Consider the following 27,573-nt stretch of genomic DNA (forward strand, 5'->3'; position numbering starts at 1 on the left):
GTCTTGTCTGGTAACACACAAGTGCTGTGCAGTGAGTGTGTCCTGGACCAAGAAAATCGATTTGTGTTTGAGTAGCTCATGTTCCAAGATGACCTGAGGATATGCACATAATCTCACAACACAGTGTGCATGGGGCGATGGTGGAGAACACCACGAGGGGGCAGGGGAGAAGAATGGGAGAGACGTGGAATCCAGAGAGTTGAGGCTTCACCCTGGGTTGAAGTGTAGAAATGACAAGTGGGCAGGTGTTGAGAAGGGGGAAGGAAAAACAATAGTGACAGTAGAACAGATTCGTAGTATGACTTGAACACAGCCCTGATGTCACATCCTCTTACTTGCCACTCAGTACGGCTAGGGTCCCCTTGAGCTCAGTTTGGGTAGCCTAGAGTCATGTCCACTTCAAGAAGCACCCCAGCCCTCCCCTAACCCCAGCCCAACAGAGTATCTGGATGATGCAAGTTCTAAGGCAGGGAGGCGGTGTGTTCTCTGAAATATCTCAGATTCTTGACATGGCCAAAACAAAACTGATATTCCCACTGAAAATCATTGCCAACTTTCCTTTCTTTTTCCCAAAACCTTAGTGATAATCCCTAACTCCTACCTTTTCTTCTCTGATCCTCAATGTTAGGAAAATCTAGCCAGCCATGCTTAAAAACCATATCCAGAATCCAACCACTTCTCTCACTTCCACAGTCTTCCTACTGGCCCAGTCACCACCAAAACATAACTGGACTAATGTAGTAGCCTCAGCCCTGGTCTCCCTGCATCCTCCCTCACTCCCAAAATCTGTTCTCCATTCTGCAGCCAGAGAGGCTGTTAAGACCTGGGCCACATAACTTCATTGTGCCTATCCCATTGCTCCCAACACACTCAGGAAAACATTTAAACAACATCTCAAGCTGTCACTCCAGGCCTGAATTTTATTCTCCTGATCTACCAGAAGGCAAAGAGACCTGTGGTTCTCTGAACACTCTCAGCTCAGCCTCATCTTCAAGCATTTGGACATGCTGGCACTTGTGCCAGGGATAACTTTCTATACTTGACTCTACTGGTGGCCAGATATAGGAACCATTCCATATAAACCCTGGCCTAGACTCAGGATCTTGGGCTTGGGGTTTCCATAAGCATGCTTTTAGCTGAGGCTGAAAAAGGCAACACTCTGCCTTCTTCTTTCAGCTCAGTACTGTAAATAAGGGTCCTGTGTGTGATATAATTTACTGCCATGTTTTTTAGCAAGTTTGAGCTCCTGCTGGTGATTTTTCTCTTTAAAATGGCCCCCCAAAAAATAAAATAATAAAATAAAATAAAATAACTCCTAGACACAGTACTGAAGTGCTGTTCCGTCTCTACGCATAAGAAGGCTGTGATGGGCCTTGTGGAAAAAACAGGTGTATAAGATAAGCTTTGTTTAGGCATGAGTTACCGATTTGTTGGCCATGAGTTCAATGTTAACAAATCAACAATATATATTAAATAAGGAGTCTTTAAACAGAAACACACACAAAAGGACATTAAATAATGATCTGTTGACGAAAATGTTGTACAAAGGCTTACAAGAACTTAATCCCTTAATTCCCCTGGGGCAGTGATTCTATATTCACTTACTTGGTGTGTGGGGTGACTTTACAGAATATAGACTATAGCACACAATGAGAATAGACTGTAGCTGATTTCCAAGGACTATTTAGGGATATGTGTACATGTCATATCATGTGTAGGTCAATGCTGGAAAGTGCTGCAGAGAGAGTAATAGAGAAAAATAGGTGAGATGTGGAGGCTGATAACTAGGGGACTCAGCAGGAATCAGAACTCAGAGTAAAAACGACAAGTCTACAAATGGAGAAGCAAAGGTAGAAATTTGGTGTGACGAGTGGCTTTGGTATGAAATAAATGGTAAACATGGGGCAGTTTGCCAGTTCATTTGAACTAAGCCCTAACATCATGCCCTCCCCAGTTCCCCACAAGGCCTGGCCCATTGTGAGCTCCCCTAGCTGCAGCTGCACTCATGTCTGACCAGTCAGGCACTGAGGTCTTCCCCCACTACTTGTACCTGTCAGGAAACTAAATAGGACCTGGAAGACACAAGTCTTAAGGAAATACAGGGAAGGTGAGCAACTTAACATGCACAGAACATGGGAACTAAGAACTACTGAGGAAGTACCTTGCAAGCATAGCCTGGTGGTCCCTAAAAGCATTGATCGTGTCAATGCCCAAACTCCTGGCACAGGCAGGCCTCAGAAATATCAGGTAAGGGGAGGAGGAAGAGCTTGGGGTAGAGAGGTGCCATGCATCTGTACATAGTCACCTGACTAGAGAGAGGCCAAGCTGGGTAGGAATCGTTGGGCAGACTGTAAGGGTCCTGAATCCTGAATCCTTTTCTACTAGGCTTCCAGGCAGCAGTTGTTGGGACTGCTTGGAAGAGAAGAGTGTGAACGGCCCATTCCCGACACAACACCCACTATAGGAAATCTAAGAATGAAGCCTTGCTCGTGCCCATGGTCTGGCCATGGGAAGGATAGAATGATACCTGAGTAAATTGGGAAGGGAAGAGCCCAGGCCAGGATGGGTTGAGAGTGAGGGCCTTGGCAGATAAGACTATAAGCACAAAGTTCTCCAGCATCATGTCATGGTAGGGGAGTCTCTGAGCCTCATCAAGGAACACCCACTCTTCTGGGAGAAGTACACAAACACATTCTCAAACATCACATGGTCCTGCCATGACGGAGACAACCAAGCCAGTGGTCAGCCTCTCTCTTAAGGAATCTTTGTATTACCGTCCACATCCACCCCCTACTCATGCTTCTTCCCATATCACCAACTCAGAGGAACAACAGACCCATGTGTCACTGGCATCCACTTTCTCATCATGACGAATTGATCACAGCCCCCAAAGGCATGGGGGAGATGGTTGCTATCTAAGCTCTGGACCCTCCCTTCCTGAAAAGAACTAAATTGCCAGGTCCAATGTTGAAGATTTATCCCTATGTTTCCTTCTAAGAGTTTTGTAGTTTTACCTCATTATTAGATCTATGATCCATTTAAAGTTGAAAATTTTATATGGAGTAAGTTAAGGTTCCAAATTTATATTTTTCATATAGATATTCAGTTGTCTCATCTCCATTTGTTGAAGAGACTATTCTTTCCCCGTGAAATGGCCTTGGAACTCTTGTCAAAAATCAATTGAGTGGGTTCATTCCTGGACTCTCTTATTTTGTTGCCAGTACCATACTTTTAATTACTACAGATTTTGTAGTAAGTTATTTTCTTTTAAGATTTTATATTTTATTTGAGAGACAGGGAGAGAGAACAAGCAAGGGAAAGGGGCAGAGAAAGGGACAAGCAGGAAGCCTGACTCAGGGCTTGATCCCAGGACCTCAGGATCATGACCTTAGCCAAAGGCAGATGCTTAACCATCTGAGCCACCCAGGTGCCTCCAATTTATAGTAAGTTTTAAATCACAAGTATGAGTCCAGCTTTGTTCTTAATTTTCTAAGATAGATTAGGCCATTCTTGGCCCCTTGATTTTCACATGAATTTGAAAATCAGCTTGTCAATTTCTACAAAGAAGCACTGCATGGAGATGTCCTATCAGTGTTTAAGGAGTATTGCTATCTTAACAGCATTGTCATATGAGCATGAATATCTTTCCATTTATTCAGGTCTCCATAGTTGCTTTCAACTACATGTGGGATTCCATATATAAGTCTTGCGTAATGTTGGTTACGTTAATTTCCAGGTATTTTATCCTTTTTGATGATTTTATAAATGGAATTGTTCTCTTCATTTCCATTATAAGTTGTTCATTGTTAGTGTTAAAACCAGTTGGTTGATGACAGATTGATATCTTTTCCATCAGCACTGTTAAGATGCATCCATGATTTCTTTCTTTTTTTTTTATCCATGTTTTCTGATGAAAATTGAATGTTGGTCATATTAAGAATCTCTTCAACACAATGAATCGCTCCTTTCTTGGCTTGCAAGATTCTCTGCCTTGGGTTTATGGCAATTTCATTATAATGTTCTTTGGTGTGAATCTCTGACTTCAACCCACTTGGAGTTTTGTTGAACTTCTTGATGTATATAGATTCCTGTCTCTCATCAAGTCAGGGGAATTTTCAGCCTTTTTCTTCAGATACACAATTCTCACTCTGTCTTCTCTCCTTCTACGGTTCCCATTATGTGTCTGTTATTTTTCAGATTGTCCCACATATCCACTAGGCTCTCTTCATTTTTCTTCATTCCTTTTTCTTTCTTCTCCCTAGACTGTTTAATTTCAATTGACCTGTCTTTAAGTTCACCAATGATTTCTTCTGTCTTCACAAATATGCTATTGAAGCCCTCTGGTGAAATTTTCACTTGTTATTATACATTTTTGCTCTGGATTTCTGTTTGGTTCCTCTTTATAATTTTTATCTCTTTATTGATATTTTATGTTTTGGGAGACATTATTCCACTGGTATCCTTAGTTCTTAGTGCACAGTTGCCCTTAGTCCTTGAGTATGTTTCAGGATGTTGGTTTTGATCTTCCTCAAGGACAGTTTATTTCTATATTCCTATGAATGAGCCACACTTGTTTTATTTTTGTATTCCTTGTATTTTTTTCGTGGATAATGGGACATTTCAAATGTAGTAACTCTGGAAATCAGATTCTCGGTCCATACCTTATGGTTGATTGTTGTTTTTGTTGTGGGTTTTAGTTGTATGTTTAGTGACTTTTCTAAATTATTTTTAATTGGTGGTATCATTTATTGTGAGTGGTGACTGAAATCTCTGTTTCATTAGCTTAATGGTAAGATAACTATTTGATAGGGACTTCTTTAAATGCCTGAAGACTAAGACAAAAATATATTTCCTTTATCCCTTACAAATTTGCTCTGAGATGGGCTGCTCCTTCACTGCTTAGCCAGGTCTTTACATTCCTGCCTTAGCCTTCAATTCCTTTGTGTGAAGCCTAACAATCATCCAGAGAAATTTTGGGGTCTTTTCAGGTGTTTTCTAAGCATGCACTTGCCCTGAAAATGTACAAGTTCTTCTAGATTTCCTGGTATATATGGGAACTTTGCAAAGCCCTTATTGCTCCATAGATATCCTTATCCAACTTGCTTCTTCCTAGACATTTTGCTCTGTCTACTGCATGTGATGTCTGTTCTCCCTATTCCCTGGCAGTTGTGGCTAGTATATGTTTTGAATTGTTTTTTGGCAACTGTTGCTTGGGAGGCTGCTCCCTGAGAAAATTGCAACGCTGCCAAGAGAAAGGCAAATAAATCTCTGTGTCAGTCCCTCAAAAGCTGCAGAGTGGTCAAAACACACAACCATAATTCTTTGAGAATGTGTCCATATTGCCTCCTTCCTAGAAAAGACATCCCATCTTTCTCAATCAATAGAAGACAAGTTGACATCAACCAGAAATGTTTCAACCCTAAAATTTCCATTGTCTAAAAGATCCCAATGAAGAAAAGCCAAGACTACTTGGATAAGAATATGGTCTGTGGGTCTGAGGTTGTCTCTATTGAATAAACTCACGTTATAAAAAAAAAAAAAAAGGAGTTTCTCAGGAATTCAACTTTCATCCAAATAAGGAATATAATCCACATTTCGAAATTGGTCAAATCCATCACATTAATACCTATGGGATATGGATTTTAGTTGTATTCATTAAAATCTAGAGGAAAACCAAAATATACATATTAACATTTCATTATCTTTTAATGCTTGACTCACATTTCCCATTTAAAATGAACATTGAAAAAAATAAATAAATATAAATAAAATAAAATGAACATTGAGGGCAGCCCGGGTGACTCAGCAGTTTAGCGCCACCTTCAGCCCGGGCGTGATCCCGGAGACAGGATGGAGTCCCACCTCAGGCTCCTGCATAGAGCCTGCTTCTTCCTCTATCTGTGTCCCTGCCTCTCTCCCTCTCTGTGTCTCTCATGAATAAATAAAATCTTTAAAAAAATAAAAAATAATAAAATTAGCATTGATAATATATCCTTAGTCATGCAAATGCTTGTTCATTAAAGTAATATATTTTTAAATTTTTATTTATTTATTCATGAGAGACATACAGAGAGAAATAGGCAGAGACACAGGAAGATGTAGAGAGAGAAGCAGGCTCCATGCAAGGAGCCCCACGTGGGACTCGATCCAGGGTCTCCAGGATCACGCCCTGGGCTGAAGGCGGCGCTAAACCGCTGAGCCACTCGGGCTGCCCTAAAGTAATATTTCTAAAGTAAAATAAACTGGAAACCACTGTAATGTTCAATGATGGGGAATTTGCTGAGTAAACAAAGCCTTATTCACACAGTAGACTGCTCAGTGCAATACCTTCAAGCCATTATGAAAGGAGGAGAAGGGCAGGGTGGAGGAAGGAGAAGAAAAAGATGAAGAATGAGAAGGAGGAAGAGGAGGAGTTGGTAATATGCTCCAGTACAATCTCTGCATTTTGCAACTTCTTTTCCAAGGAAGCAGAAAACAATGTGCTTTTGGGTGTCATGAAAAGAAAACATTTAAAAAACAAATAAAAATAAAACATATATTGGGGAACTGCCTGCTTGGAGCCTACTTTTCCCTCTGCCTGTGTCTCTCTGCCTCTCTCTCTCTCTGTGCCTCTCGTGAATAAATAAATAAAATCTTTTTAAAAAATTTAACCTACAATAGGAGTAAAAATGGGTCATAAGAATATGAAGCAGAATTTTAAAATGATACCACATGGCAATAAGTATTTTTCCTATACACACAGAAAAATTATGACCTTTTATTGTATAAAGGTGAAATGTGATTACGTATCTGTGGGAGAATATAGCTTTAAAGCAGAAGACTGCAGACTCTGGCTGCCACAAAAGATGAAAAAGCGACAAGGAACATTTCTACTACACTTAGAACAACAAAAAAGCTTGGTTGACATCAAATTTATGATTCTTTTTTTTCCCCAAGCCATCAGAGAGCTATGACTACAGAGCAAATAACTAGCCTAAAATTTAAAAAGAGACAGTGACTGAAGAGAGGAGATTGGGACACATGCTCCCCTTGTGTAGATGCAGTAAACTATCTAGGGTAACCACCCACCCACCCTGGTTTGACCAGACTGTCTTGGTTTTAGCACTGAGAGTCCCATGTACTGGAAGCACCCTTCCCGGGACAAAGGTCCCAGTGTTCAGTGATAGCTACAGAGCTTTGCAGCAAACCCACACACTAGCCAAAAATATATGGACTGAAAGCAAAACTTGTTTTTAATGCCAGGGATGGTATAGATTACTGGCTATGTGTAGCTACTGTAGCTGGTCCAGTTCACACCTAGTGACTTTAGGATGAGGCATCATGTATAAATGATACCTTAACCTGATCACACCTAATGTATATAATTATTAATGGAGCCACAGAAAGTGAAGCAATTTCTTTATCCACATTGATCCCACCCATATCAGACATTCTTGTCTCAGTTCTTTCCTCTTCTTGCATATCTGTCCTTGTTTTTTGTTTTCTATCACTGCTCTAAAAAACAAAACAAAAACAAACCATAAATTCACTGTTTGAAAACAACACATAATTTATTATCTTGAAGGTTCTGAGCCCTTCAAAGTTCAAGGGCTCTGCTGGGTGTTCTGATAAAAACCCACAGGGACAAACTCAAGGTATTGGTCAGGGCTAGAGTTTTCATCTGGGGCCCTGGGCCCTCTTCCACAGCCACTTTGGTTTGGGTTTTGGTTTTCAGAATTCATTTCCTACTCCCAGATTCCTTGTGTTCTCCTTGTTTTTTTTTTTTTTTTTTTTAAGCCAGCAACACTGGGTTGAGTGCTTCTCTCATGCTTTCAATCTCTCTTCCTTCCTTTTTACCAACCAACCAAAGAAACTACTTGCATTAAGGGCTCCTGAGATTAGAATAGATCCACCCAGATAATCCAGAATAATCTCATTTGAAGAGCCATGGATTTGTAACTTGCTTCCATATACAAAATCTCATTTGCTACATTCAGCATTTTCACAGGAGTCACACCCAGGGGCAAACCAAGAATGGGTTCCAAAATTCAGTAGACCATGTTCCCTTTTATCTGTAAGTTTATATCTAAATCAATGTCTTTGTATAGGTTTTGTAGCATATTTCTATTTTCTTAGTAGTAGGTGTGGAATTATTTTATTTATATGAACTGAATAGTTTATCCACACAACTCAGCTAACGAGCATCCTCATGTCAATATTAGAGGCTCTAGATGCCAGGGTCTGTTACACAGCACAACTGGACTCAAAATATATTTTGTTCAAAAAAAATGTTTTGTCTAAGTTCCACACAATGTCCTTAATTGTAACAGTCTGTTTCTGAATGATGCTGATTTCCCTGATTTTTGGAACCAAATGAATCCTTTTGGGGAAGTTTTTTTTTAATAAATTAATTTTTATTGGTGTTCAATTTACCAACATACAGAATAACACCCAGTGCTCATCCCGTCAAGTGTCCCCCTCAGTGCCCGTCACCCATTCGCCCCCACCCCCTGCCCTCCTCCCCCTCCACCACCCCTAGTTCGTTTCCCAGAGTTAGGAGTCTTTATGTTCTGTGTCCCTTTCTGATATTTCCCACACATTTCTTCTCCCTTCCCTTATATTCCCTTTCACTATTATTCATATTCCCCAAATGAATGAGAACATACACTGTTTGTCCTTCTCCGATTGACTTACTTCACTCAGCATAATACCCTCCAGTTCCATCCACGTTGAAGCAAATGGTGGGTATTTGTCGTTTCTAATGGCTGAGGAATATTCCATTGTATACATAAACCACATCTTTATCCATTCATCTTTCGATGGGCACCGAGGCTCCTTCCACAGTTTGGCTATTGTGGACATTGCTGCTATAAACATCGGGGTGCAGGTGTCCCGGCGTTTCATTGCATCTGAATCTTTGGGGTAAATCCCTAACAGTGCAATTGCTGGGTAATAGGGCAGTTCTATTTTTAACTCTTTGAGGAACCTCCACACAGTTTTCTTTTGGGGAAGTTTTAATTTTATTTACTTATATGGATTTTTTTCTCTACTTCACCTGATAGTCACCTGATGGTTTCTTAAAGAAACTCTTAGTATATGCATTAGTTTGCTAGGGTTGCCATAACAAAGTACCACAGTTTAGGTGGCTCAAGCAACAGAATTTTTTTTTTTTTTTTTTTTGCGGTGTGGAGGCCAGAAGTGCAACATGAAGATGTTGGCAGGTTGGTTTCTTTGGAGGTCTCTCTCCTTGGCTTGCAGATGAGCTATGTTGTTCCTATGTCTTCACATGGTTGTCCCTCCTTCTGTGTTGTCTGTATCTGAATCTCCTCTTTTGATAAGGACAGCAGTCATATTGGAATTGGGTCCACCCATACAACCTCATTTTCCTTTTAATTATCTTTTAAAAACCCTTTCTCCAAATACAGTCACATTCTGAGGTAAGAGGAGCTAGGACTTCAACATATTTGGGGGAACACAATTATGTTCATAATTGTGAAATTATGCCCATAACACTGTGAAATATGGCAAACATGTAAGAAATGTGAAACTATTTATGTAGATTTTAATGAATCTTTTTAACTTGATACCTGTGTAACTACCACTGAAAGCAACGAAAAGAATAGTAGCAGTGCCCATAGTCCAGAGAACTCCAATGCAGTCACAATGTGCTCCTCCCCCCAAACCAAGAGGAAGTCCAAAACCTAATTTTGAAAGTTGGTATTACCCGTCTTGTTGGATACTTTTTCCTATTGTGTCTGAGATCCAAACATATAGTTTGATTTTGGCTGTTAGTGACCTTAATATGAATGAAATCCTAAATTAGGGGCTCTGTTTGGTCTCATTAGTGTCTTCAAAATAAACATGATTCACTCGTGTCATCCTGTGTATCTGCATATTCTCCATTTTCATCGCGGTAGTGCCAACAATTTACCTATCCTTTCTGCTGTTGATGCACCTTTGTATGGCTTTCAGCTGCTGGGAGCATAATCATGCTGCTGTGAGTTTTGTCCATGTATTCTGGTGCACATAAAATAGAGTCTTCCAAAGCAGTTTACACACTTGTTAGAACAAGGAGACAAAAGCAAATAAAAGTGCAAGAGATTTATTTTCACTTAATGGTATTGAGAAACACTATCTCCAACATGAGCTGAACAAGCTTCTTTTTCAAGTGAACTTGGAATGTTCACAAGTTAGGCATATATTGGGTCATAAACTAAATGTCAACAAATTTCCAAAGATTGAACGTATATACAGTTTTTTCCATAGACACAGCAGAATTAAAGCAGAAACCAATGACTAAGATATTTCAAAAAATGCAGAGATTTACTAATAAAGGAAAACAAACTTTCACATAATCAATGGGTCAAAGAAGAAATGACAAAAATAGAAACAAAAATAATTTGAACTGCATGATAATTAAAACAGAGTAAACAAAAATTTACTGAATGTAGTAAAGCAGTGCTTAAAGGAATGTTGAAGATTTAAGTTTTGATATTAAAAAAAGGTCTAGGGATCCCTGGGTGGTGCAGAGGTTTGGCGCCTGCCTTTGGCCCAGGGCGCGATCCTGGAGACCCAGGATCGAATCCCATGTCGGGCTCCCGGTGCATGGAGCCTGCTTCTCCCTCTGCCTGTGTCTCTGCCTCTCTCTCTCTCTCTCTCTCTCTCTCTCTCTCTCTCTCTCTGTGTGTGTGTGTGTGTGTGACTATCATAAATAAATAAAAATTAAAAAAATAAAAAATAAAAAAGGTCTAAAGAGAGTGATTGAAGGTTCTATCTTAACAGAAATAGAAAGCAAGTTAAATACAAAATAGAATAACAAATAAAAGACTAGAAGGAAAATCATAGGGCACAGAAAATTAAACTTAGGTTGCTAAAAAGAAAATACAATGGATAAAATCTACTAAGATTAATCATGAAATAAAGAGTGAAAATTCAAATTATCAATATCAGGGGGAATAGGTGACATTGCTATAATTCTGAAGACATTCAAATTTAAGGTGACTATAAACACCATTATGGAAGAAAATTTAAGGTTCAAGTAGATTTCCTGGTGAATTTCATCATACATAGAAGATATTTTACCAGTGTTATACAAACACTCAGAAAATATAAAAGGATGGGCCACCTGGGTGATTCAGCTATTGAGTGTCTGCCTTCAGCCCAGGGTGTGATCCTGGGGTCCCAGGATCAAGTCCCACATTGAGCTCTCTGCATGGAGCCTGCTTCTTCCTCTCCCTATGTCTCTGCCTCTGTGTGTGTGTGTGTCTCTCATGAATAAACAAGTAAAATCTTTAAAAAAAAAAAAAGAAAATAGAGACGGAACATAGTTTCTTCATCCATTCTATGAAGTTAACACTCCCTTCATACCAAAATACAGTAATTAAGGTATGGATTAATATACTGCATAAACACAGATATGACAGCCTTTAACATATATTGAAATCAATCCTAACCAAATTTAAAAAGGTAACCTAGAATGACCCAGAGGAATTTGCAGCAGGAATGCAAGGTTGGTTTAATATGTAAGATCAATCAATGCAATTTACCATGGTAAGAGGAGAAAAGCCCTCTGCATATCTCATAGCTGTAGGGGAAGTAATTGATAAAGTTTTACCACCTTTCAAAAATATTTCTCTGAAGGGATCCCTGAGCGGCTCAGCGATTTAGCACCTGCCTTTGGCCCAGGGCATGATCCTGGAGTCCTGGGATCAAGTCCCACATCAGGCTCCCTGCAAGGAGCTGCTTCTCCCTCTGTCTGTGTCTCTGCCTCTCTCTCTCTGTCTTTCATGAATAAATAAAATCTTAAAAAAAAATCTCTCCGAAAAGTAGGAACTAATGGAATCTCCTTCACCCTAAGGCAAAGCAGGGTTAAGAAGTTACCACGAGAGATTATGTCTGGACACAAGGCTCTTAAACCAGTGGATTCTGCACCCAATTGCAGTGCATCTTGTGTCCTTGCATCTGGGACAAGAGTTCCTACACACAGTTGTGTGGTTTCCCACAGACAACAGGTGCCCGTGGAGGTGTGATGGCACCTGCTGATCACTGTCCTACACCTTCTGAGGGACTGGAGCCCAGCATGGCCTGTGGGTGCCTAACGAGCACAACCAATTCAGACCTAGTAGGCAGGGTGTGATCCTCCAGGGGTGCCATGGTGCTGAGCAGTCTGACTCTAAAAATGGTGGTCCATGGTGCCTGCTGACAAGGGGTCACCACAGTCAGGTAGTGGATGCGTGAGCTCTGGAATGAGACAGACCAGCTTCAAATACTGGCTTTGCTACCGTTGGGGATCTCAAGAAGGTTCTGAGGGTTCAGTGCTCTTTGTAATTTGCAAAATGTGTATAAAGATGTGAGGAGAACCTTCCTGCCTGGAAGGGACGTTATGGAGTAGAGCATCTGGGTAAGTTAGGCTGCTCCATCTGCCCCGACCTCAGAAAATGCTGTAGCCCACTTGGTGATACTTGGGTCTCACATGTTACCAGGAACCACAAAGGAGGCTTGTCCTACTAGGACAGACCCCTGTAAGTAGGTGTCCCCAAACCCAACCCCACACATTCCAGTGATGAGTCACAAGCATCAGGCTCAAAGTGCACAATCTGCCCTAGAATGTGGGTAGCTAGGAGGCACTTGCTCCTTATGTGCTACGTTCCCAGGACCAGACACGGAATCCACTGCTCCTCATGGGCTCTTCTTAAAAAGCAAGCTTGTTCCCTTTCCCCACCCAACTCTTGTTCCCCAAACAGCTGTCACCGCCCCTTCATCCAGCCCCGTTTGCCTCCCTCATGTCCCCAAGTCCCTCAGTTCTCAGTGGGAGCCCATCACTGCTTCCCTGTCTCTACCCCGGGCAGTCAGCACAGCTGGCGATGTGACCTCCCAGTGCATATTGGAGGGAGGTGTAACCAACGTGGGCTCAGCTCCCCATTTTCAGAGTCGGCCTCCCCAGTGCCCCCATCATTACCAGCCAATCCATCACTGGTTTTGCGGTTGCCTGCTTTCAGGCCCAGGACTTCAGCCCACTGGGCATCCACACACGCCCCGGACTTTGATGAAATGGATGTAGCTACCATGACCCCTCCCGGCCTCCTCCTGACAGCACCCCCACCCCCGCACACGACAGCTTTGCTAGCTCTAACCCATGTGAAATCTGGCAGCCCCAGGACAGGCTCCGGACTTCACCTCCACTGAAGCACAGCCACACGGTGGGAGCACCGCTCAGTCACCTTTTGCATGTGTGACACACGCATGGTCTACGTCTGGCATCTCTGTCAGCTGCCCTTGGGTGGCACCCCGGGGATTTTCCCCATTTGCACAGCTGCTGATTCTGGAACAGAAGCCCTCGTCAGGATGCCCAGGTCTAGGCACAGCTCACACTTTGCTACCATCACTCCAGACCCCATTTCCTTTCAAGGCATCTGCAGCTCCTCGGGTTAATGACAGGTCTGGGGAGGGCAGGTCTGCTCTGGGCCCCAGCTCCATGTCTGAAGCATTCAGCTTTAGGACAGGGCCGAGGGGGACAATCAGCATGTCAACTCATGTTGGGGGAGGCTGACACCTGAACCCCAGAGTCCCGCCAGCCTATAGCATCTCTGTTACAGTGGACAGACAGAGCCTCCCTTGGGAGACACTTTCCTTCTTCCCCAAAGTCAGACTACCTGGAATCCCCAGGCCAAGCACACTCATTCCTGGTGGCGGAGACACCATCTCTGAAAACACATGGGCCAGAAGACACTTCTGTTCCTCCTTGTGTTCAGATCACCTGCAAACACCTCCCTCAGAGGGGCAAGAGCACAGCTGTGTTTGGAGGTCCTTATGTTCCACCTGCAGTCTGAGCACCTGCGTTCCACGTGTCCAGAACACAGAGACGGTTCCAGTGAGAGGGCCCAAGACATAAATGTGCTGGAGAATCAGTCTTCTGGTCCGGGGTCTTGTCAGGGCACCTGGGACCCATTCGGCCAGAGTCAACCTGTTATTGTTGGAGAAGAAACCAAGTCCTGAAGATACTTCTGTTCCCGCCTGGTGTCCCACACGTCAGGGCCACCTGGCCAGGGCACCTCTGGACTGTGTCACACACATGGATGGGGAGAACTGGTATCCGCGAACACCCTCAGGGCACCTGGTGCCGTGAGTACACAGGACAGGGAGTCTAGTGGGAGGAAGGAGCCAATATCCGTGCCTGGACATACTTCTATTTCCACCATCATTCCAGGCAGCTGGGATGCTCATGGCCGGAGCCCATGTGCTGTAGTCAGAAGGGACAATGTCACTTTTAGGGAGACACCTGCAGTCTTGCCCTTCAGGCAGTTCCCTGGGGCTTTCCTGGCCAGGACGCCCCCTTTGCTTCATAGCAGCCGACACCACTGAGAAAATACCTGTGCTGCAGCCACTTTTCCACCTCCCTCTGAGCAGGTCCAAGGTGCCTCTTCAGTGGGTACAGCACGGAGCAGCCTTGCCTCTGGGGCAGCCTTGTCCACGGTCCAGGCAGTCCTTGGGGACACGAGGGTGGGGGCACCTCCCAGTGCTTCTGTTCCCAGGCAAGAACGAAGATCTCAGCAACTAGGAGGCAAGAGCCTGCCTTTGGTCCAGGGGGTTATCCTGGAGACCCGGGATCGAATCCCACATCAGGCTACCTGCATGGGGCCTTCTTCTCCCTCTGCCTGTGTCTCTGCCTCTCTCTCTCTGTCTCTGGGTCTCTCTTGAATAAATAAATCTTTAAAAAACCTAATAAAAAATAAATGTCCTCATTTGATTTAATGTAATCTGCCAATAATCCATAACACTCACACGTCCCCGGTGAGGACTGGCTTGGCGGGGAAAAGGAAGAAAAACTGATATCTGTTTTACAAGTTTTGAAAACTTTAAGTCAAGATCAAGCTGAGAACAATAGCTATTGTTCTCATGCTGCTTTAAAGAATCATAATGATTCTCTTTTCTGGTAAGTAACTGGATAGGCTGTATTTGGAAAAACAAGTCTTCCCATCGTTTAACCCACGGAAATATGAAATTGCAAGAGTTACAACGTCCTTCAAGCTTGGCTTGCCTCATAGTTGTGCTGTGTCTCCACTAGACCTTATTGCTGAAAAGAGAATCTTTTCTAACACATTTTACAGCCCATAGAACCCATCTGAAGATGGGGGAAAGCAAAAAAAAAAAAAAAAAAAAAAAAAGCAGGCATTTCCCTCAGCTACTTACCTGTTATTTTATTAAACATTTATTTGGTCGTTACCCTGCACTAGACAGTGTGGCAGATGCTAGCGATGATGAGTTTAAATATCTATATAATGTATAATATACTGAGAGTCCCACGAATAAACCGCATATTACACAGGAGGGGGGAGTGGTTGGGATTTCGAAGCAGGTAGGAAGCACATAAAACTGAGTCTGGGAGGGATGGAACTTGAATTACACCTTGAGAAGGATGAAGTGGTCAGGTAGAGAAGGAATATTCTCAGGTCAGGGAAATACCAGGTGAAAAGCAGGGGAAGAGGAGCAATCATGACCCAGTGGGCACCAGGCAGTATATTCTCTGCAACCACAATAAAATTCAAGGAGGATCAATAATAATATGAGTAGAGCATCCCCAAATATCCAGAAAGATAGCAAAACATACCTTTCATAACCAACGAGGCAAAGAAGAAGTAAGAATGAAAACGGGAAAATATTTGAAACCTCGTGGGAATTAAAACACAAAAATTAAAAATCTGTGAGATGAGGCTAAAGCAGAGGTCTTCAGGAAATTCTGAAGCTTTAAATGTTTCCATGAAAAAGTAAGAAACAACTAAAAATAATGGTTCAAGTCCATCCTAAGAGCAGTTAGCTTAAATAATATCCAAGATAAGAAATGAAATTACACTGCAGTGAAAGCCAACGAAGCTGAGAGAGGAATTTTTAAAAGATTGATAAAATTCATAAACCTCTACTGAAACTGAAGGAGAATCAAAAAGAGAAAATTCCAATGACCAACGTTAGGAATGTAAAAGGGGGTACGACTGCCCCTTTTACAGGAAAGACAGGAATATGGTAACAAAGGACCACAAACCCCTTTCAAGGAAGAAAATGTCCACTTCCACATCTTCTGTTTTTTTTTTCCCCTGATGAACTCTATAAAACCTAGAATGACATTATTTTATCAGTGTCACATAAATTCTTTCCGAAAACAGGGAGGTAAGTTTTGCTAACTCACTCTATGAAGCCAGCATTACCTTCATCCCAAAACTCAGAACTAAAAAGAAAAGCACAGGTGAGTATCTCTCATAGCCCTAGAAATCTTAATAACATTCTAGAAAGTTAAATCCTACCAAATATAACAGGGTGATCTATCATAAAATGGGTTTTTTCTCAAGAAGGTTAGGTTGTTTTGAGCGATTAATGCATTAATGTAGAATGACCATATTAAGAAACTGAAGGAAAAGAGTCCTAGGATCCTCTGGATGGTTGTGGGAACAGTAACTGACGACACTGAGTCCTCTTTCAAAGGAAAATGCTCAGCAAGGTAGGATGGGAGAGTTTCATTTGTACGATAAAGCACATGTCCACAGAAGCGCCAATCAACAGCACACTGAATGCTTTTACCCTATGAGCAGAAATGGGGAAAGGATGTCCATTGTCTCCACTGTCTCCAGTCAGTATTTTCCTGGGTCTTGTAGCTGATGTCCACGGTAAAGAGAACAAATGAGAGACATACGGATTTCAGTAGGAGTGCCTTTCTCACAGAAAACATGACGTGCATGTAGTTAATCCAGGGGAATGTACAAAGAAACTACAAGAAGGAAGAAAGGAAGTGAGCAAATCTCCCGTGTAAGGTCAACAGACAAAAGGCAGCCGCTTGTCTGTGTCCTACCAAACACCTACACGTGTGCAACGCAGATGAGCCATACACGAACCTACACACATATCCTACTTGTGCACCGGGAAAGGTAACATTGCTGAGTCGTCGGCACCCTGAAAAGTGGCCTGTGGAATTCTGGTAGGTGATGTGGGTGCTCTCAGGTAAGGCTCTGAAGCCAGGCTACGTCCTGCACCCACCTGAGGCCTGTCTCCTGTCCTCGTACCTGGGAGATCGCTCGCAGACAGCTGTTAGTCGGCTGCAAGTCTTCCTTAGACAAGAAATGCCTGATGGTGCTGACAGTTGTGTGCTCTGCGAAGGGAAAGGTGAGGAGGAGAAAGGCATGCAGATGGAAAGCAAAGGAAAACTACCTGTGTTGGAAGCATCCCCATTCAGAGGAAACATTATTGCGTACAGAGTCGAGTTAGGAAACCTTAGGAAGGGACGTGATTTGAGCAAGGTGCCAGCTACAAAATCATATAGATATGTTTTCTGTAAACTACCAGTGAACTATCGAGAGCCATCACCAATCCCCTACAGTACTTAAATAGGAAAAGCTGAAGTATATGCGAGTGGCTGTGAACTTTCTGTTAAGAGTCCAGTAAATGGGGATCCCTGGGTGGCGCAGCGGTTTGGCGCCTGCCTTTGGCCCAGGGCGCGATCCTGGAGACCCGGGATCGAATCCCACGTCGGGCTCCCGGTGCATGGAGCCTGCTTCTCCCTCTGCCTGTGTCTCTGCCTCTTTCTCTCTCTCTCTGTGTGTGTGTGTGTGTGTGACTATCGTAAATAAATAAAAATTAAAAAATAATAATAAAAAAAAAATAAAAAGAGTCCAGTAAATGAATATGATAGGCTTTGTGAAGCCTTTCCGGGATCTCTGTCACATATTCTGTGTGTGTGTGTGTGTGTGTGTGTGTGTGTGTGTGTGTGTGTGTGTTACAAGTATTTAAAGTTGTCAGCATGGTTTTTAGCTCCCCGGTGTTACAAAAGAGGCCAAGGGTTGAATCTGGCACACAGGCCTCCGTGTTGCCTCCTACTATATTGGCCACAGAAGATGAAAAAGTCCTGAATGTCCCTCCCTCTCTGTGGCCGGACAAGTTAACGTTGGTAAAGTGTCCGTTTTGGCGCGGACTCTGCCCCCTGACCTCTGAGCTACTCTGAGAAATGCTGGAGCCCGGGGGCCGCGGTGCTTCAGGGTTCACCCTGCGCCGCCCCGCCCCGCGCCAGCTCCGGGGGGAGCGCTCCCAGCCCGAGGTCTGCCCGGGAGGCGACCCCAGGGGAAAGCTGCCGTGGAGATGCGGGCACCGGGCGGCCCCTGCCCACGCGTGAGGGACCCAGGCCCGGGCGCAGGACCCACTCGCAATGGGGACGGAGCTCGGTCCTGGCGGCCGGCGCAGGTGCTCAGGCCGGGTGGGCCCGCGGCATCCCGGCGAGGACGTGACCCCGAAGCAGCGCCCCGCGGCGGCGGCCAGGAGGCCCCCCTGTGGCCGGCAGCGCTGTAACTGAGCCCACAGCCCGGGGCTGCTCCTGGGGCTCCCGGGCCCTGCTCCCTGTGCAGGCCGCACTCCCAGAAGCAGCTGCCGTGTCTGCTGGCACCTCCAGTTCGTCCTAATAAAGCGAGAGGCAGAGAAAGGCTTCCCGTGGCTATTGACACTTTTTCGCCCCCTGGGCTGGTGAAGTCGGGGTGGCATCTACACTGTCAGCCTTCCAATAGCCCCTCCCATGCAGCCTCAGGAGGAGAAAACCGCCGGTCCACGATCACACAGCAGTCTGTGACAGGCCCTAGATTCCCTAGATTTAGCCCGGTTCTGTCTGGCTCCCGTCCTGGAGCTCAGCGACCACGTACATCACCTGTCCTCACCGCCCGACATCTCCTGCCAGGTTGCCTGCCACAGTCACCCCCCAGCACAGGGGACCTCTGCGCACTCAGAGCTACGTCATGCCTGTTTGACTAGAACTCATCTTCTAAGACTGCAGCAGGTGCAGTGAGGTGTCTGTATTCCAGCTTCAGGTAGGGAAAAGAAGGAAGACAGCTCAGGTGAGAAGCAAGGGTGCTCAGGCACAGACTCATCACCACAAAGTGTTTACATTCAAAGTCAAAAGGACTTTTTTTTTCTCACATGCAGCCTCAACATGCTCACTGCCCCGGGAAGATGCTTTCCTGGCTGGTGGTAACGGGGTCCTGGAAGACAGAGCTATGAGGAAGACTGGAGGTGCCGCAGTGGCTCCATCTGCGGCCCACAGCAGGGCTTCCCAATCCCCTCACAGGAGTCACCCCCCCCCCCCGGCTGAACCCCTATTACCTGTTCCTGAGAGGTAAGATGCCTTTGACACAACAGAGCGATGGACAACGCACACAGACTCACTTTCTTCAAAACTTAAAACATAGTGAGGCAGATCAATCCACCCAGAGTCCACATTTTTTTTTTATGTTTTTATTTATGATAGTCACACACACAGAGAGAGAGAGAGAGAGAGAGAGGCAGAGACACAGGCAGAGGGAGAAGCAGGCTCCATGCACCGGGAGCCTGACGTGGGATTCAATCCAGGATCTCCAGGATCGCGCCCTGGGCCAAAGGCAGGCGCCAAACCGCTGCGCCACCCAGGGATCCCCAGAGTCCACATTTTAAACAACATATGGGTTTCAACGAGATGGCCACACTTCACAAAACCACCAGAGAAACGTCATATTTCAGTGGCTGAACATCTGCCTTCGACTCAGGGTGTGACCCTGCGGTCCAGCTTCCAGTCCAGTATTGGGCTCCCCGCAGGGAGCCTGCTTCTCCTTCTGCCTGCGTCTCTGCCTCTCTCTTTCTGTGTGTATCTCATGAATAAATAAATAAATAATCTTGAAATAATAAAACTGAACAAGAGAAAGGAGATGATGGAAGCAGCAGCTGTATTCCCTTGCACCCAAGCGAGCAGTTAGAGGTCACGAGTGTGAGGCCTCTGGCGGGAGAGAAGGCTGAAAAGACTGATGGCCAGCTCTGGGACACCTCTTAACCCTGAAGATGTGGCTGGGGAGAAGAGCCAGGAAGGGGACAGGGAGGCCTGAGGGCAGGATCTGTTCGGCTGCCACAGGGGTTGTGAAGCTCCCCTAGCCCCACAAGGACACTATAACTTTACATTAGCGAGAAAATACTTTCCAGAATTGTTCTTATAGAAAATTGGTTACTCAGCAGTGACACAGAAAAATATACAACTCAGAATTGGAGCCTAAAAGCTAGAAAGGGTACCTAAAATTAGGAAAATTGATCAACCACAGAAGAAAAAATAAAGACTGCTACCGGGTGACTTCCCTGTTTTCAGACAATAGGAAAGTGGCAGGGCCCTAGAAGTCCCTAAATTGCTAAACTGAGTGTGGGACCAAAGGCAGACAGCTAGGGGTTGGGGGAAATGTGGGGGAGACCTGCTTTGCTCCAGTGGACAGATGGCAATGTGCTGGGATGAAGAAGCTAAAGGCCAGGAAAGAGGAGCGGTTTCATGTTCTCCTCCTGCCCTAAAGGGACTCTACAACTTTCCAGGTAGTTTTCAGCTTCTGCAATGAGATAATTTGGCTTGAAGCTGACGACTTTTGCCTATTGGTTGGGGGAAAATATTTGCAGGTCATATGTTTGAAAAGGGTTAATACCCAAAATATATAAAGAACTCATAGAACAGCAAACCAAACAAACAATCTGAATAAAAAACAGGCAGAGGATCTCTATAGATATTTTTCCCAAGAAGATATCCAGATGACCAACAGATGATGAAAAGATGCTCAACATCACTCATCATCAGGGAGACGCAACTCAAAACCACAATGAGCTATCATGTCACATCTGTCAGAACAGCTGCTATCAAAAGGACAAGAAATAATAGATTTTGGCAAGGATGTGGAGAAAAGAGAACCCCTTGGCACTGCTGGTGGGCATTTCAACTGGTGCAGCCAGGAAGGAAAACAGTATGGAGGTTCTTCAAAAAATTGAAAACAGAACTGTCATGTGACCTGGTAATTCCACTTCTGGGTCATCACTGAAGAAAATGAATATACCAACACTAAAAGTTACCTGCACCCCATGTTCACTGCAGCATCATTTACAATAGCCAAGATTTAAGAAAAACCTTTGTGTCCTTTCATAGGTGAAAGGATAAAGAAGATCTGATGTGTATACACACACACACACACACACACACACCTACACAATGGAATATTATTCAACCATTAAAAAGAATGAAATCCCGCCATTTGGGCATTATGCTAAGTGAAATAAGTCATACAGAAAGATAAATACTGTATAATCTCACTTATGTATGAAATCTAAAAAACAAACCAACCAACAACAAACCAAGCTCACAGAAATAGAGAACACATTGGTGATTGTTTTAGGGGGAACTGGAGAGTGTGCAAAATGGATTAAGGGGTCAAAAGCACAAAGTTCCAGTTATAAATTAGTTATGAGGATCTAATGGACAGCGTGACGACCATGGTTAATAACACTGTATTGTATATTTGAAAACTGCTAAGGGAGTAGATCTTAAAAGTCCTCACCACAAGGAAAAAAAGGAAAAAAAACTGTAACTATGTATGGTAAGAGATGTTGATTACACTTATTGTAGTGATCTGTGCCTGAAGGCCTCCTTTCTTCTTCTGGAAAAGATCTTATCTCTGATCCTTTGTCAGGACAAGCGGAGACCACTGCCCTCCTCAATCCTAAAGGGTGGTCAGAGCACATAGTGAGAAGCTATAGGTGGTGGTAACCCTGGGAATTTGTGCTTTGAATCCAAAAATCAGGCCAGCCTAAATTTGTGTGTTTGGTGGTTGCAGGAAGATGGGAGAGGGGATCACGTTAGGCCTAAGTTTGGAGAGGTGGTTCCAGGCCTCAATCAGGCAGAAAAAGGAAGCAGAGTCATACCCTTTATGCTAAAACTGGTTTTAGTGAAGACTTGCATGCTTGGAGGAAGACTCAGGCTCGCTGAGCATTGCCTCTCTCTGAGCCCTCCCTGGAAGTTCTGCTCACCAGTTTTTGAGTTGGTAATTCTTCTTCAAGACCTTCAATTTTTTCCGCCTTATGATTTTGGACAAGATCATTTCTTGGTCATGCATATGATCCATTTGCTGCTGATGCCATAGGTACTCAGGGGAGAGGACCTTGGAGGGTTTGTGGTAAAGCAGGTACTTGTTCAGGTGGCTCTCATCATGCCAAATGGCCTCGATGTGGTTGGCTTGGTCGACCATTATTGCTTCGTGGCAGGCCTTGGTGAGCCTGTAAACCTCTGGCACTGACCCCCCGAATAAGGCCCCTATGTAATAAAAGTCCCCCTCATCTTTAGGAATATGGGCTTGTGACTGAGGCCGACGTTCATAGGGGAAGTCAGTCCGATTCAGCCCATAGTAGCCAGGATGAAGGGTGCCAAACAAGGAGGAGAGGATCTCCACGCCCACGTGGTCACTGAACCTCATGTCCACATCTGAACACACAAGGTAATCCACCTCCTGGTGGAAGCGCTCCTGGCAAAAATTACTGATCATCTCCATGCGCTGCATGGAGATGTCCTGCCAGTGGTCATAATAGCTCTCGACCTCAAGGATGATTATCTGCCTTCCTTTTTGGATGTTAAGATAAGGAACATATTCAGGCTTGTCAGTGAAGATGTAGTAGTTCACCCTGTGTCCCACCATGAAGTACATCTCTGCAGACTGCAGGAACTGCTTCAGGAAGATCATGTATGTTTTGATAGAAAATACAGTTAACCCAATGGTGGCATTCTGGAGTGAGAACTGCTCATTCAGGATGTCAGTATTGAAAGTCCCTTCCCAGATGATGGGAGCCAGCCAAGGGGTCACAACAAGGACATCTTTCCTAGCGGGTGTTAGCACCTGGGGCTGGCGATACAGCATCCTTGATAATTTCACACTTTGCAGGCCCCTGCGTTCTCTCACGGTCAGATTTACATCAGCCTGGGTGCTTTCTGGCTTCTGGCTTCTTGGGTTCAGGTAACTCTTATAACTAAAGAAAATCATGATGAGCGCTATGAGAAGGAAGGTCGCTCGAAGCGAGCAGCATTTCTGTGTCGCAGCCAGTATCTGCAGCAGCTGAGCCATGCCTGCATGACTAGAGGACACACCTCCCCTCTCTTCCAAGATGAGGGTCCTTGTCTCTCCCAACTGTCCTCCCTCAGTTGTCTCACTGAGGCAAAGTGCAGCTGATATCCCGACCCTAAAGTACCCACACTCACACTTCCTGCTCACCACTCCAGCAGCCCAGCCTACCTTGAGGCCTGGGCCTGGTGCAAGTGGGCTCTTGGGCACAGGGACATCTGGGATGCCCCGCGGAGAAAGACAGGATCCAAGGAGACCTTCAGAAAGTCAGATTTCGTCTGAGATGCTGTCTAAGAGACCAGGTGTCAGGATTTAAGTCAACAGAGAGCTAGAACTTAAGGACCAGTGTGTAGGAGACAAGCCAGAGCTCCTGAAACAGATTCAGGGAGCTGGCTCAAGGGAGATCACTAAACAGCTGAAGGCCAGAGATTATGATGAAAGCAGGGCAGGGTAGCAGTCACCAGAGCCTGACCACAGGGTCAGGATTTATGATATTTAACAGCTGTGAGCTAGCACTGAGTTTCTTGAAAAAAAAAAAATCCAAAAAGTCAAGATCAGATTGTCTTCAAGATCATATCCACACAGTTAACAAGGGTCATCCTTCAGAGGCCTGACTTCGAAGCCATGGTGGATGCGAATGGAAGGTCTACAGATTGGAAATTGTTTTCCTTTAATCTCTTAATAATTACCTGAGATCGGGCAGCCCTGGTTGCTCAGTGTTTTAGAGCCGCCTTCAGCCCAGGGTGTGATCCTGGAGACCCTGGATCGAGTCCCACATCAGGCTCCCTGCATGGAGCCTGCTTCTGTCTCTGCCTCTCTCTCTCGTGAATAAATAAATAAAATCTTTAAAAAAAAAAGATTACCTGAGATCCACTAGAATTTATTTACTTTAAGATTTTATTTTTTCATGAGAGAAACGGAGAGAGGCAGAGACATAGGCAGAGGGAGAAGCAGGCCCACCACAGGGAGCCCAGTGCGGGACTAGGTCCCATGACCTGAGCCCTGAGCCACCCAGGTGTCCCGCATTTGCTTTTTATGTTACTAGCCTTACGCTGCTGTTAGGATTAGACTGCTAAGCGTAATGGGCATTATCTTGTTCAATTCTTAGAAAGAGCTTGGGAGACATATGCTATGTTCTTAGCGTTGTACAGATGGAGAAAGAGCCTCAGAGAGGCAGGTGACTGACCCACGAGCACGTGGCTGGCTCGTCAGTGCTGAAGCTGCCTTAGCAGCCAGACTTGAGAATATCGTCCACTGGTCCGCTGTCTTTGTCTGCTGGTGTCTTTGAGGTCTGTCCTTACTGGGTTCTTTTAAAAGTCAGATTCTTTGGTTTTTCACCTTAGGCTTCACATGCCAGCTGTCTCTCCAACAGAGGCCTCCAGACAGTGCCCTTTGTTGACTCTGGCCTTATCATCTTGCCATTTCATAATCTCCTCCCTCTGATATCCTGGGAGATTCCAAACATGTACCTTCCAGAAAATGAAGCATCGGACACAGACCTCTCCTGCCACACTGTGGAACCCACAGCAGGTTAAAAAAAAAAAAAAAAGGTGGGGGCCCCCGGCAGATAAGGAGAACCTGCCGCCTGTACCATGAAGTGAGCTGGTGCTGTTGTACTGCCCTGGGACACCTTGATCCTGCTTTCATGCAGAAGTGGTGGCTGGAGAAGTGGGTTTCCCAGGGATTGATTATAAAGTCTTCTCGGAACAGTGTCGAGTACATCAGGAGAGGGAGGAAGTATGTTCTGAGTGTCTTCTAATGCAGGTCATCTTCTCTTTGTGGTCTGGATTGTGACATTGGCCGAGCTATGCATAGAAATGACAGTGTCCCACACCGTCCCTCACAACACCTACCTGCCACGGCGCTTCAGGGGGATCCAGCATAAGATTAGAGGCCCAGCACAAGTTCTGCTAACACCTTGGACCTGTTCACAAGTTCCCCTGCAGACACACCTCCTCAGAGCTGGCCTGTCTGGGTCCCACTAACATCAGAGAGACCAAGCTCAGCCCACAATGGGCAGCATCACGGCACACCACCGCGGGGCCCTCCAGGACCTCTTCATAAAAGCACTACTTTCAAGAGAAGACACAGCTGACTTTGTTAACACACAGTAAATTTTATGTTGTGAATATTTTATTACAATAAATAGGATGATGACTGAAGCCTCAAGTGTCTCCCATACCTGAATGTTTACACAATCACAGAAAACTGATCCCTATGACCCAACATGAAAGCAAAAGTTTGCTTTTTATGCATGAGGGAGTAAGTGGGGAAATGTTCTGAATAAGGATGGAGGATTCCTGGGCATCCCCCGAGTGACCTCAAGAAGAATTCTCTTGAATAAGTTTATCCTCCTTTTATACTTTGGGGAAAAAAAAAAACATCAAAGAGAATCTTCCAGCTAAGACAACAGCAAGTCCACATACTGTACTTGCCACTGCCAGTCTTCATCATGAGATTTGGCAGGAGTACTGTCCATAGTTGTGTACTGGATCTAGGATTTTTCTTTTGTGGGGGACAGATCTCAGTCCTGTGGCCTCTATAATGGGAGGCATCCAGAGTTTGTTCTGTATGTCTCTGTTTGGATCCCAGGCCCTGAGCAAGTGGCTAGTGCATCCTTCTGCCTGGACTCCCAAGGATTCCCATGGGCTGAAGTTAGAAGGGTACCAGAGCAACACGTTGGCAGGAGGACAGTTTGGGAATTTACATGGCATAATCCCTAGATAAACCTAGAGGTCCCTAGAAAACCTCACTACTCAACCAAGTTTCCTTCTGAGGGATCAACAACCATGCCCTGTCCCTACCCTTCACCCTACTCTCTTCACTGGCCTTCTATTTTGTCACCTCTCCTTCCTTTTTAGGCAGCTGTACCTGGTTTGCTATAAGAAGTTCTGTTCTTGCCAAAGCAGACTTTGAGACAAAGTTGTGAGGACAGGGTGTTCATTTGAGATGTGATTTCAGGGTGAATGAGTGAGAAATTGGGAGGGAGAAAAGCCACGGCTATGAACAACTAGGTCTCAAACCTACTGGGAACCCTGAGACAGCATGGAACTCACCAAAACTGACTCACTAGAGATCAAGGCGGTGTGTATTTTTTAAAGGATTCCCTGTGTATATTAACCACCCCCACACTTTCAGAATGAGCCTGACAATGGCCCACCAAGCTCCCACTATTGGAGAAAGCTACCAAGCAGTCAAAGAGAGACGCAAGTGTTTAAGGAGGCAATATGTCTGCCGGGGGCTGGGGCTCCACTACAGCTGCATGTGAACTCAGGTAGGCCCGGGGTGAAAATGGGGTGGGGCCCTATGATTATGGAGGAAATGATATGTCAGAAGCACATATGAAAAGACAAATTCAGGCTTTTACCTCCAAATCCTAAATTTGGATATCAGAGATGCAGGATATCCTATCATGATATTTTCTCCAACCCCAGATTAGACAAGGATTCTACAGTTTAGAGGAAAGGAGAGGGGAGAGCAACACTGAGAGTTTCCCCTGGTACCTAGTCGTCCTCAGGAAGTTCTGTGGAAGTTGAGCAACAGCCAGTATATTACCTATGTTGTGAGAACAAACTAACTTTCACTTACCTCTTCCTCATCTTTGGACAGGGCACCCATTGTCCCCGTACACCCATCTATAGGTCAGGGTACTCACCCAAGACCTTGCACCCATGCAGTTCATCTGAGTGGCTAGTACCTTTTCGGTAGCCCTGGGGATTGTAAGCCTTTGGAATGGGCGAGCAGTGGATTGTACCTCCTGGTTCATGTGCACTTGAAGTGCAGATCCTCTGCCTACAACCTCCCTGTTCTACCTTCCTTCCCCTTAGCTTCCACAGAGGCAGGGATTCATACCCTATTTTATTTTATTTTATTTATTTTATTTTATTTTATTTTATTTTATTTTATTTTATTTTACTTGAGAGAGAGAGAAAACAAGCAGTGGAGAGGGGCAGAGGGAGAGACAGAAGCAGACTCCCTGCTGAGCAGGGAGCCCATTGTGGGACTAAATCCCAGAAACCAGAGATCATGGCCTGAGCTGAAGGCAGTTGCTTAACCGAATAAGCCCCCCAGGTACCTCCATACCCCCTTTTTGAAGCAGTCTCTACCCATGATGTGGAGTGGAGCTGAGGGGTGAGGGCAGCCCTCAAGCCACATCTCATCCTGAGCAAAGAGCCTTCCCTTGCCACCTACAGAGCACACATCACAAGGAGATGAGCGACTACCAACATGTTCAGCTCAGGGTACATCGCATAGGCTCCTTGCCACAAGGATTACAGAAACACCTGAGAAGGTCCCTATGGTGAACGCCTAGCAGGCTCTTTTGAGAGCTACCTGAGGGTAGCTCTCAGTGGGTTGTTACTGAGTGGGTTTGTTACTGTTACTATACTGTTACTGTAAGAGAGTGGTGGGGGTTAGGCATGGCTATGATATAGAGCCATCGGAGGAGTTCTAAAGTCCTGGAACCCTGGAACCCAGCTCTGTATATAAGACCTTGTAGTGACAGTATGTGGAGGCAGCTTGGTCCACCACTGCACAGTTGGGATTAGAGCAAACTGAGGCATAAGAGGCAATTTCTTGGTCCCAGCCAGGCTCAGCTGTAACCAAGAACCAAACCTTTGTTCTTTTTCTTCATAAGTTGCTTGGCAGGAGCCCCTCTGTACCAATTATTTTACTTTGCTCTCACGAAAGC

The 27,573-nt window shown here is 44.8% G+C and overlaps 1 protein-coding gene across 1 annotated transcript; it reads right to left on the bottom strand.

The window, feature by feature from the left end:
• Positions 1-18,202: 18,202 nt before the first annotated feature.
• Positions 18,203-22,886, bottom strand: LOC129500147 (histo-blood group ABO system transferase-like). Its single transcript, XM_055310271.1, has 3 exons — positions 21,893-22,886; positions 20,703-20,743; positions 18,203-18,409 (listed from the first exon to the last, which is right to left on the bottom strand). Exons 1-3 carry the CDS (start codon positions 22,884-22,886, stop codon positions 18,203-18,205), a joined length of 1,242 nt encoding a protein of 413 aa, XP_055166246.1.
• Positions 22,887-27,573: the final 4,687 nt, after the last annotated feature.

This window comes from Nyctereutes procyonoides, unplaced genomic scaffold (genome assembly GCF_905146905.1).
Source record: "Nyctereutes procyonoides isolate TBG_1078 unplaced genomic scaffold, NYPRO_anot_genome, whole genome shotgun sequence".
NCBI classification, from domain to species: Eukaryota; Metazoa; Chordata; class Mammalia; order Carnivora; family Canidae; genus Nyctereutes; species Nyctereutes procyonoides.

Excerpts from the sequence above, each read along its gene's own strand:
- LOC129500147 (XM_055310271.1), bottom strand. The coding sequence starts at position 22,886 with ATGGCTCAGCTGCTGCAGATACTGGCTGCGACACAGAAATGCTGCTCG. Across the intron at positions 20,744-21,892 it reads ATGGCATCAGCAGCAAATGG|GTTTTCCTTCCTGGCTGCAC; the intron begins ATCATATGCATG and ends AACCTCCATACT. Across the intron at positions 18,410-20,702 it reads AGTTGAAATGCCCACCAGCA|GACGAACTGGAGGTGCCAGC; the intron begins GTGCCAAGGGGT and ends TCGCTTTATTAG.